Below are 12,050 nucleotides of genomic sequence, written 5' to 3' on the forward strand. Positions count from 1 at the left end.
CAGCTTCATAGTTGTAGCTTATGGTTGTGTTCAAAATGTAGCAAATTATGGCATGTTCCGGAAGATCAATGCCAAGGACGCTGAAAGTAGACATTTAGCCTTTTAGATTAATGGGCAAGAAGGGTCAATAATTGCATGGATTTCAGGAAGCTTAAAAATAATGTTCTTGGGGCGTCTGGGTAGCGCAGTCGTTAGGCTTCTGCCTTCGGCTCGGGGCGTGATCCGGGATCGAGCCCCACATCGGGCTCCTTGGCTGGGAGCCTGCTGCTTCCTCTCCCACTCCCCTGCTGTGTTCCCTCTCTCGCTGGCTGTCTCTCTGTTACATAAATAAATAAAATCTTTAAAAAAAAAATAATGTTCTTGTTCTGCTATAGTGATGTTAGAAAATGGAATCCGTGTTTCGATGCTGCATTTTGATGTTGACTGTTTCATTATAGTAGGATCACTTACTTTGTAACATCTGGTTATATAATCGGGGGGGGGTTGGCTATGGAAGGCAGTTCCTTGATGTTTTCAGGTGGGAAGCACGTATGTATCCATGTCTGGAAATGGCAGACTACTCTGCCTCTCATCTTGTTTTCCCGTTGTTCCGTAGGGCCCTCCAGAGTTCCCGCAGCACACGCCTGGGCCTGTTCCCAGCAATTTCAGCCAGCCCCCACGACTTCCTCTCCAGGACCAGTGGAGGGCCCCGCCGCCGCCACAGGAGCGAGACCCTTTCTTCTTAGGAGGTAAAGACTGGTGCAGGCTCCCAGAACCAAGTCATATTGGGTGATGTGCCTGAACACATTCATGTTTTAGATCGAATTGAGCTTCCAGTAGATTTTTGTAAAGAGTGTCAGTTTTTTGTACCAGAGCACTTCCTGTCATTTCAGATGCTAAAATTGGACATTGTTGATAGCTGCAGTGTGAGACTCTCATACAAAGGGAGGCAGTCCTTGCTCCATAGAAAATGAGTAATGAGACAATCTAGAAATAAGTTGTAAAATGTAGGATTCTTTTCGGACATCACACCTGCCCACCACTTGTAGTTCTTGTTTCTGGTAAGATGGTTCATAAAACAGCTGTTGTGCGGCAGGCATGTTGTGTACAAGCTGAGGGTAATGTTGCACCACTGTTCAGTTTCAGGTGAACCAAGGTTCCCGAGTCATCTCTTTCTGGAACAGCGAAGCCCCCCTCCGCCGCCACCGCCCCCCACGCTTCTTAGCAGCACTCACCCAGTGCCCACTCCTAGTCCCTTACCGTTCACTCAGCCTGGACCAGCGTTCAATCAGCAGGGACAGCAGCCCGTGTTTCCGAGAGAGAGGCCCGTCAGGCCTACCCTCCAGCCGCCAGGTCCAGTGGGGATCCTTCACTTCAGCCAGCCAGGCTCAGCGGCCACGCGGCCTTTCATCCCTCCTCGGCAGCCCTTCCTGCCTGGTCCGGGACAGCCGTTTCTGCCCGCCCATGCCCAGCCTAATCTGCAGGTATGCATTTTGGCGGGCTGCGGGGAGGAGGCGTGCACCTGGAGCTTTGGGTCTTTGTGTTTCGTAAAATGAAGTTTCCTGTTGCTCTCTGAGTCTTCTAGAATGTGGAGATGATGTAAAGAATAAGGGCTTAGTCTTAAATGTGCTACTGCTTAAAGGCAACTTTCTTGACAATATTGTTTTTCTCCCTGATATGGTAGGAAAAATAGAAAAAAGTGATTGTCAGTTTGGGGGAAATGAAAAAATTCAGTATTCAGTTTTTTTGGTGGTACTGCTAATAAAGTTAGGACATGTTTTGATAATACCTTTGCTCATCATTGGAAGATTCTGGAAGTGTTCACGAATGGAAGTAACGTTCTTTGTCAAATAATGTTCCTGCAAAATGTAGCAGAAAGATTGTATGCATGGAGGAGAAAACGGAGTTGCTGTTACCCCGTTGTTTGAAAGATTTGAGTGCCCTCTGCTGTAGGTTGTATTTTATGGGGGGCCTGGAGCTTCTGGGAGATCCTTCTTGCCCCATGTGATACTGCTCAGATTTAAGCTTACTGGTAAGATACAGAAGGATGGTATACTTGAATCAACTATTTAAAAACACGTGGACTGTGGAAATTAAAAAAAAAAATTATTTTGGGTGATAAAGTAGCATAAAATGTGTCTTCATTTTTTTGTATTAAAAAATATGAATACATTTCCTTTGCAGAAGTATTTGAGTATTTAAAAAGGAAATTGAGAAATCCCATCGTCTAGGAACGGTCACCACCAGGATTTGGGTGCTTGCATGGTTTCCCCAGTTGTCCTAGTGCATCCTCGTCGCCGTGCTCTTGTTAATGTAGCGGGATCTCCTGTTCAAGAATTCCCTCTCACTGCATCACTTAAAAAGTGCCGCACAAGTGTGTGTTTTACGGCGGCCACTGCTCTTTGGACATGTTTATTGGTTTCAGTACTTGGTATTAGAATCCTTGACGTCGTGTTTGTTTGCACCCTTAGTTGTTTCCTTAGAACAAATCCCTGGATTTGGGGGTTAAGAGGACTTAGGGCAAATACAAAATGCACGAGCATAGCTTTTGGCTTTTTAAAAACTGCAAATTCTAAATGAATTTTAGCACCACTTCAAGTTTCTGGTGTTGGTTTTAAGGGGATGGCCAAATTGGAACGTCACAAGTATCTACATTTATAAACTGTTGTTTCTCTTTCTTCTGGCACGGAAGGGGCCCCTGCACCCGCCACTGCCCCCTCCGCACCAGCCTCAGCCCCAGCCCCAGCAGCAGCCCCCGCTCCAGCCGCAGCACCAGCCCCCGCTCCAGCCGCCCCCGCAGCACCAGCCACCCCCACAGCCTCCGCACCAGCCGCAGCACCAGCACCACCACCACCTCTCCGTCCCGCCTCCGCCGCTCATGCCCATGTCGCAGCCGCAGTTCAGGCCTCACGTGCAGACGGCCCAGCCTCCGCCCAGCAGCGGCCGGATGCAGTGCCCCCAGCGCCAGGGGCTGAGGCATGTGAGTGTCTTACTGGGGGGGGGGGCTCGGAGGGCACGGGACTAAGGAGCAGACCTGGGAGCTGGAATATTTTCCATTTCTGATTTAATGACTGAAACGTGTATGGTACGTTTCTCTAAAGTTAGTGTATGTTTAAAAAACTGCTTGGGAAACGGGTATTCTTGACCACAGAAATTAATGAAGCCCTGTTTGTGCCTAAAAGACTGCGTTGATATTCTGTACTTCCTCACCTTGCGTGTATCTAGGTATTTTCATAGTGATGGATGGTGTTGTTCGTGGACGCGTAATTTCATCAAGTAGTTGTGGGTGGTGGGCACTCTGCCTTTGCCAGTAGCTTGCTTTTTGCTGGCTAGGGTGTCTCTTTCTCCTTGGGCTCTGAATCAATAAGTAAATGAATTCAGGCAGAATTGTCTGACTAGCCTCTGTTGCTAGGCACCATTCCAGTTCCTGGGAATGCACCAGTGAACAAGAGAGACCAATTTCCTGCCTTCCTGAAGCCTGTATTTAATGGTGGGGGGTTAACAGTGCATTTAGTTGTGAGGGTACGGGCTCAGGTACCCGTTGACGGAAACTCGGAAGTGTGCATTGCTCCACAAACACACGATAGTAGTCATTGCTATTGCCTTGTCCTCCATTAATAACTCCTTAAAGAGGCTCACGGTTAGAGCTTTGGGCCAAGGGCAGGCACTTGGGTTTTCCTTTTAGTATTGTCCCTTTGACCCGCAGCTTTAAGCATGCCACTTAGCTACTTTTAATTTCAATTTTTCTCACACCAGCCTCTTTCTTTCTTAAAGTAGCATTGAGACTAACATGATAGAAGAAATGAGGAGGGACTTTCGGAGAGGTGCATTGTTACTGAGGTTTCATTTTGTTACAGCAGTGGCAGATACAGCCCCTGCCTTGTGCCCTTAAATACTGACCCGGTGCTCTCAGAGCTCAGGCCTCTCCCAGCCATCCCTCCTACCTGTAAACTCCTCCAGCTTTTGGGTCTCTGTTAAGAGTCCAGGGGATGGGGCGCCTGGGTGGCACAGCGGTTGAGCGTCTGCCTTCGGCTCAGGGCGTGATCCCGGCGTTGTGGGATCGACCCACATCAGGCTCTTCTGCTGTGAGCCTGCTTCTTCCTCTCCCACTCCCCCTGCTTGTGTTCCCTCTCTCGCTGGCTGTCTCTATCTCTGTCAAATAAATAAAATCTTTAAAAAAAAAAAATAAAATAAAATAAAAAATAAAGAAGAGTCCAGGGGATGAGAGTGACTAAGAATTTCCTCTCGGGTAAAACCTTTGAGCATGTTTTTCTGGCAGGGTATAGCTTTCTTAGGACACTGACTTACTGCTTGATTCTTTTCTTGGTGCACCTTAAATTTAGGGAGCCCAGGAAAAGTGGTGCCAGTAATCCTTTGTTGGCCCTATGAGTTCTGTTAGAAATGTCAGTCCCCATACTCAGGTACCAACTGCGGTCCCCTGGTGTAATTTCCCTTTAAGAGGAGCCTTGTCTGTAGGCAAGTAGGATAACCTTGACCAGTCCTTCCCTCAGCAGTAGCGTGTGCTGCCCCATAGAGCAGGAACATTCATGCATGAAAAAAAAGTGTTCACCATGGGAAAGTTACCTGCACCCCAGAAGGAGAAGTCACTTACTGATTAAAATGCTTTTTACAATATTTTTATCTAATAATATGTGCCTTTTTGTGTTCTTTCTCCGAAGTATCCTGTTGTAATTCGAATTTCTTCTTATGATAGAATACAACGTCTCAGAATGTAACCAAACGGCCAATGCAGCCAATGCAGCCAACTGCTCCAAGAAACAGTAACCTGCGCGAGTTGCCCATAGCACCGTCGCACGTTATGGAGATGAGTAGCAGCCGCTGCTCTTCCACGCCCGCAGCTCCAGGAAAACCTGTTGCCAGCACGTCACCGCCCACGAGGCCAGGGGGTGGGCCCAGGGGCGCACAGGGCAAGAGTGAAGCCAAAGTCAAGCCAGTCAGCCCTGTGGTTCAGCCCAAAGAGGAGGCAAAAACAGAACCAGAGGTAAGACTGTTTTGATTAAAAAATATTTGATCTCAAACAGGAAGCCTTATAATCAACTTGTACCTCTTAGCGTACTCTGGTCCAGTGAGTTTTTCATAAAATCTTCACTTATTTCTAACCGGATCCTTCTTTGAACCTAACAGCCATGTCCACGTGAGACACACTTTCATCCTCATGGGTTTGTGATGTCAGACAGTGTTTCTGTATTTTGCAGTTGTAACTGGTGCTGTCGAACGTGTTGTCTCCTGGGGGTGGGGGAGAGCAGATGATCGGATCTGTTTGCCTGATGCTTCCATGCGATGGGGGTTCCATCCCAGGCTGCTCCCTAGACATACAGATGCAGCAGTTGAGTAGTATCTGTGAGATGTAGGTTCTGACCAAGAATGGGAGTCTGCTGTCCATAGGTTAGTAACACGCCCTGGGAAGGGTCCACCATTGCTAGCAGTGGCCTTTAGTGTCTGGGATGTGGGAAAAGACGAGTATGTGGAAGACCAGTATTTTTAAAAACTACGTGGAATGTATATAGTAAGTTAGTGTCATTTATTAACATAATATAATGAAAATATGAGCGTGAAGAACTTCCTTAGGTAATATAGGTGTGAAAGAATAAGTCACGTTTTCTTAATCACTTATCTTTCCATTGAAATTTGGGGGTGGGGTCAGATTTTCCTAATAAATTTTTTTTTTTAAGATAGATTTATTCGTTTTTTAGAGAGTGTGTGGAGGGGAGGGGCAGAGGGAGAGGGAGAGGGAGAGAGAATCCCGGCAGACTCCTTGCTGAGTGTGGAGCCCCACACAGGGCTGGATCTCACGATCCTGGTATCACAAACTGAGCCAAAATCCGGAGTCGGATGTGGAACCGACGGCACCACCCAGGTGCCCAGGTTTTCCTACTAAATTCTTGTAGCATTGAAGTGTTGCCACATGAGGAGGTAAACACAAAGTAAAACTATAGAGTTAATATTTACTAAGATCATATTAGAAGAAAGGGTGAGTTTCTTGGTTTTAAGGTCAATGTATGAAAAAATTAGGTAGATTTATAACGTGGTTCCGGGTAGTTTATAAAAAGAAGTGTTTGCTAAAAATTTTATCCTGCTTGTAGTCCCAATAGCTAGCAGCTCCTTGCATGTGTAACCTCATTTGGCTCAGAAAAATTAAGTGACTTGATTTATATATCTCTAGTCACACTGACAGAACTGAGCGGAGTAAGCTTTAAGCTCAGCACGGGCCACTTCGGGCTGTTCTCTTCACAGCAGTTGAGGCCCGCTTCTGGGGGACGTTTTCTGTGGCACCCAGCAGGTGCTTTGTTTCTGAAGTGAGACTTGCAGGGAGCCGTAGTGTAAGTTGACTGTTTTCATGTATTCACTTGTCATTCTGTGGACACATGCGGTGGGACCAAGAGTGAGACCGTTCTACTTTTTAAGAAGTCTTGTATTTGTTTGGCTTGGGTAAACATGGTTTATTTTCTTAAATTCACCCAATTGGTAATGATACCACAAAGGACAGATCTGTGTACAAGTATTTCTTCCTGTGTATTTGAACATAGTTTAATTCTTTCTTGATTGCTTGGGGAGAATCCTTGGTGAATGTGAATTATTCCTGTGTTGAGACAGCAGGTGCTCTGGACTTGCATGCTTCCCTCAGAAGTCTGCCTCTCCCTGAAAGCCCGGCTAGCCCCAGCGCCTTTGAGCTATTATCCACATCCTTCTGTTGGTCTTTCCTCCCTTTAACGCTTGTCTTGCTCTGGATTCCTACTTGAGCGCTCATCTGCCTTTAGGTTTGCTGTAGATGTGTTGTAGACTTTGAAGATAGATAACCAAATTGGTTGGAATGGCTTCTGAAACGCCAGGCAAGTCCTGATGAGGCCCGACTCTGTCCCGTAGGTCAATTGCATGGGTTCTAGGAGCACCCACGGACTCCTCAGCTGTCTTTTGGTCTTAATTCCTAATTCTTAAGGTTTATTTGTTATTAGCTGAATTGTAGAGAGATTAAATCCTATTATGTTCTTTTGTAGAGGATCCTTGGATGACGGTAGCTGCGATTTTTTTTTTTTAAGAAAATTATTATAATTCTTAACGAAATGTTTAACTTTTAATAAACTTTCCTCATGGGATGCTTTTTATAAAGTTACTAATTTTCTCAAAGATTTTTTGGGCAGACTTTCAGAGTGGTTTGGGGCTGGCATATTAAAGGCTTTCCTTATATACCATTAATATTCGAATACTGCAATTGGCAGCATTTTGATTCTGTGGAGAGTGCATGAGTTCAAGGTCAGAGAGATTGACTTGTGCTGTTCATTATAACCAATTATTCTGTGACAAATGAGTTTGAGATCAGGCTGAAAATTCTGTACGAAAAATCAATAGTTCTAATCAGGCCCTTTCAGGTCATTTATACCCACCTTTTGTTGGTTCGTCAGAGAAGAGCCAGATAAAACCTCTGTGGCAGCTCGGTCTCCCCACTGTTGCTGTTTCAATTCGAAACATATTTTGATATCTTAAATGAATAGTTTAATTGGTTTCAAACTTGTAAATGAGTGGAAATTTACATTATTTCAATAGTTTTTAATATTCTGATAAGATTTTCCAAATGAGCTTTAGCTGTGTGTAATTTTTTCCCCCTCCCCAGAGGAGGGAGTTACACTTAAAGTCTATACGCAGATGTTGAATGGCTTCTTGCCCATCCTGAACTGAGCGTTTTTGGAAGGTGCATGTTCTCAGTCCGTTGCGCTCGACCAGGTCGGCCACTCTCGCCTCCTCCCCCTCCGCAGTAAAGCAGACATGTGTTCTCTTGCAGTTTCCTGACGAAGACGAAGAAACGAGGCTGTATCGCTTGAAGATCGAAGAACAGAAGCGGCTCCGGGAAGAGATCCTCAAGCAGAAGGAGCTGCGCCGGCAGCAGCAGGCGGGCGCAAGGAAGAAGGAGCTTCTCGAGAGGCTGGCCCAGCAGCAGCAACTGCACCTGCCCCCCGCCGCGGCAGAGCAGGAGCGGCCGGTGGCCTCGCCGTCGCCCACCAATGGAAACCCACTGTTACCCTTCCCAGGCGCCCAGGTCAGACAAAATGTGAAAAACAGACTTCTCGTGAAAAACCAAGATGTCACTGTTTCAAATGTTCAGCCCAAAACATCAAATTTTGTGCCATCTGGTGCTAACTTGCAGTATCAAGGACAACAGATGAAACCATTGAAACATTTGAGACAGGCCAGAACCGTACCTCAGAGTCCAGCTCAGCACAAAGTCCTGCAGGTAAAACCTGCGGACGGGGAGGGGCCGCCACCCCCCTCACAGACCGCTCGAGTGGCGTCCCTCCAGGGCCGGCCCCCGGACGCCAAGCCTGGCGCGAAAAGGACTGTCATGCACCGGGCAAACAGCGGTGGCGGAGATGGGCCACACGTCAGCTCCAAGGTCAGGGTGATTAAGTTGTCAGGAGGGGTAAGTTGACGAGGTAACTGGTGCCTCTTGGAATCTGTGCTTCACTCAGAATGTCCTAATTCCCAGAGAAGGGTTCTGAAGAAAGGGAAGTCAGAATCGCCTCTGTTACCGTCCTGGGGTCCAGCCTCTCCGTGCTTGCAGTCGGTGACGAGAGTTGTCATTTAGATTCTCTTCCGACTGAGACCTGTGTTGTTTCAGTTGTCTGTCTTGAGTCTTCGTGAAAGACCATGTGACAGTCCCCCAATTAGATGTTTCTCAGTTTTAGCTTATTCTTGTAGATAATTTGTGATAGAACATCAAGTTTGTTTTAAAAATAAAATTTCCTTTACCACAAAACAAGTAATCTGTTGTGTGTAGCGTTAGATTCAGGGAGCACCTGTGGGTGGGGGCGAGCGTGGCTGTGGCGTGGCTCCCTTCAAGCAGCATTGTTTCGGAGGCTGTTTCCTGTCTTCTCTTTTCAGGCTAATCTCCCCTGGTGGAAAACACGAAAGGATTAACGGAATTCTAAAGTGAAATCATGTATGATCTGACCATATGCTTTCAGAAGTGGAGCGCGCCTCCTTTCTTTCCTTTTGGACGGTGCCCCTTCTAGATCAGTTTTAGTGAGGCGCAGTCACTGCGGTTTGGATGGTCCTGTACTCAGAGTAAACACAGTTGCCGCAGAGACTCCCCCTGCAGACGGCTCTCCGTCGGGGAGCGCTCTCTAGCATCCGTACCTGCTTCCCCGGCCGTGTGCTCTTGCTCTCCAGTGTGGATGGCGGCGAGTCCTGCCGCAGGTGCCCCGCGGTCTGGCTCTGCGTCGGGACGGGCCGCGCTGCCCCTCGTGCGCTGTCTGTGCTGCACGTTGCAGAAGGAAGGGAGGAACTGCAGATGCGGGCTGTTAGAGCAGGCCTGCCGGACCAGAGCGGCCCTACCGCCGGGGCTCGCCACGCCTCTGGGGAGGGGTGCAGAGGGGCGCGGCTGTGCCAGCCTAGGAACGGCTCCTCACTGGTGGTTTCACGAGTTGAGTTTTATTGTTTTTATTTCTAGGTCTGTAGACTAAAAGTGTGACTTTCTCGTGTGCGATAAGAAAAATTTTGATAGAATAATATGAGTAGGAAATTCCATCTTTAACAAACCCAGTGCTGGTTTTTCAAATCTGTTTTTTCTCACCTCCATTCGTCGTGATTCAGAGTGTGGATAAGCAGATGGCCTCTATCACGTCATTGTGTTTTATCATTGTGTGCGTTTGTTTTCTTCAGGCCAGAACCCAAGCATTAGGCAGTTTCATGGTATCTCTGGTGTTCTGTTTTGACCTTGTTTTAGGGAGACTTTGTCAAGGTCTCATTTTTTTTACTTGAGTTAAAAACTTAGGAGGAGGGGCCATGGGGCCACGGGGCCACGATTGGGAGTAGCCCTTTTCCCGTGGCATTCCTGGTTGGTGCTGTGTGTGGTGTGGCTGGTGTAAAGTGAGGGCCTCTCGTGGGCTGGGGGTGTAGGGCGCAGCTTTCAAACTAATAAGCACCTCTCCTTTAAAAGAATTTATCTACTTAAATTTTTGTTGTTTTTTTCTCCAGTCGGGGTTGGGGGCGATGTATTTTTTACAAGGTTGTAGTCCAGAATTATGCTGTGTAATTTTACAATACACAGAGAAACAACAGAGGAATGCTACGTGAAAATAGTTACTTGCCAAAGTTTGGAACAACTTTTTAGCTTTCTTTTGAGTTCTTAAGTTCTCTAACCAGCAAGTCCTACAGTAGCATCTTGGCAGCTTTCCACTTATCAGAGGATAAATGTCCCTTGTGTGTCTGTCTCTGAACCGGAAAAAATAGTATTTCCCTAGAGGCTTTGGGTTTTTTTGTGTGGATAGGGACTGTTTTTAAGAAAGCTGATTAATAATTGTGTGGGTGATACAAAGAGGAAACTCTTTTGTTAGGTGCTAAATGAGCTCACATTTCTCCTGACTGTTGTTTCTGCCCCTGCTGGCCCTCCCTCTTTCCTCTGTGGGCCGTGGCCTGGGGCTCAGCCAGCACCCCTGTAAGGCTCTGACGGGCTTAGCACGTCACACCCATGCAAAATATTATTTATGCATTTCAGGTTTATAATTACTAATGGAATAAAAGCATCTCATTGTCTCTTCATGTTCTTGTCTTTTGTTGTGAGCCCTGGACTTCTATACATCCTATTAGTACAAAGGCACAGAATGTTGTATTTATGAGGTTTCCTAGAGAGATTGCCTCTGGAGAGAGTCAGTTTTGTTCCCTTTACTTTTTTCTAATCTAAACTGGCATCAAATATATGCAATTAGATTATTCTTTCCATTCAGTAGCCGCCTCTAGTTCTACTGTTTGGTCTCCAGAGAGGACACAGGACCATGGCAGTGCACAGTGTCATGCTAGAGAGTGGCCTGGTGAAGATCACAGCTCAGATAGGTGTCCGTCAAATGGGTAAGAAAGTCTTGGAACTCTTATTCTGGAAGTACCTTAAAATTTAATTTGGATTCTCTTGGTGTACTTTTACCTGTGAGGCGATTGTGAATCAATACAGAGTTCTCTTTTGTTATTTTCCATCTTTCATTATTTATAATCAGATAATTTATCTTTGGGTTTTATTAAATTGGGTTTTTTAAAATGTGAAGGAGCCTGAGTCTTAAGACAGTAGTTGTATTTTTAGTCTTCTCTTTTATTATTTTATTTCTAAGTGATTTTAATTCACCCTAATCATCCTAAGGGAATTTCTCGTCCTTTTATATCATTTTTCTTTGTTATGGCTAATGCATCACGGGCGTAGGAAGTGTTTTCAAAAAGAATTTAATACAAATTCTTTGTTGGCATTGGTTCTCACAGTCATGGCGAGCAGCGGCGTGGGAAAGCTCGAAGAGTGGTTCTTCAGCTTTGCGGGGGCTCTCTGTTAGCGTCGTCTTCGTCATTGGTTGTTGCGAAATTCCCTTTCTCCAATGGTAGCTGTTGAAGCCGTCCCTCGGCAGGACCGAGCGCTTCTGTCCGTCCGTCCATCCGTCCGTCCGTGGTGGCGCGATGTGGTGGAAACCGTGGCTCTGTGTGAGGAGGACCCGCATTTTGGATGGGCGTGTGTTATCCATCGTTTCTCTGAACCCCAGTCCCCAGGCAGTGGACAGGGCTATAAAGTAGTTGTGGGACAGAGTCAGTGAGCCTTCTGGCACGTGGAAGGCACTCCATGAGTGTCTGCTTTCTTTTTGGGGTGCTCCTAAGGCCCCTTCCAAGAATGCAGTCTGTGATTTCATTCCTTACAGCATAGTGGGTGGCCATCAAGCAGTGTTCAGCATCTGCTCCGAGCACCTGTACGAGGCAGAGCCTTGGATTCCCGTCTCAAGGGGAGCAGATTCAGTCTTAGAGACGTTGCGTGAGTAGCCCGGGGCCACCCAGCTGCTCGCTGGTAGAGCTGAGGTTCTTAGTATTCATAATGGTTGTTCTTGCTGCTGCATTGTTCCAAAGTGCTCCTTCGTTCTTGATCAGGGATAATATTCGACTGCTTCCAGTGAGTACGTAGCAGAATTGATTCAGAAAAGTTGTAGCTGGGGCTTCTCGAATGAGGGCGATGATTAGGTTTCACTTTCCTTGCCAACCCCACGTGGTAGTGACTGACTGGAAAGTGTTGAGAAGGATTCTGAAGTAGGAGA

General features: G+C 46.7%; 1 protein-coding gene across 8 annotated transcripts in view; it reads left to right on the forward strand.

Moving 5' to 3' along the window:
* The window catches only part of RBM33 (RNA binding motif protein 33), a 133,238-nt gene that overhangs the window by 90,064 nt on the left and 31,124 nt on the right, over positions 1–12,050 (forward strand). For 6 of the 8 annotated variants that reach the window (XM_034639915.1, XM_034639899.1, XM_034639907.1 and 3 more), the window contains 5 exons: positions 596–728; positions 1,120–1,463; positions 2,672–2,959; positions 4,694–4,981; positions 7,778–8,413. In XM_034639915.1, the coding sequence (XP_034495806.1) occupies positions 596–728; positions 1,120–1,463; positions 2,672–2,959; positions 4,694–4,981; positions 7,778–8,413 (1,689 nt within the window). The remainder of the gene's footprint in view (positions 1–595; positions 729–1,119; positions 1,464–2,671; positions 2,960–4,693; positions 4,982–7,777; positions 8,414–12,050) is intronic. The other 2 variants (XM_034639932.1, XM_034639941.1) reach the window with 1 other exon arrangement.

This window comes from Ailuropoda melanoleuca, chromosome 1, assembly GCF_002007445.2.
Source record: "Ailuropoda melanoleuca isolate Jingjing chromosome 1, ASM200744v2, whole genome shotgun sequence".
Lineage (NCBI taxonomy): Eukaryota > Metazoa > Chordata > Mammalia > Carnivora > Ursidae > Ailuropoda > Ailuropoda melanoleuca.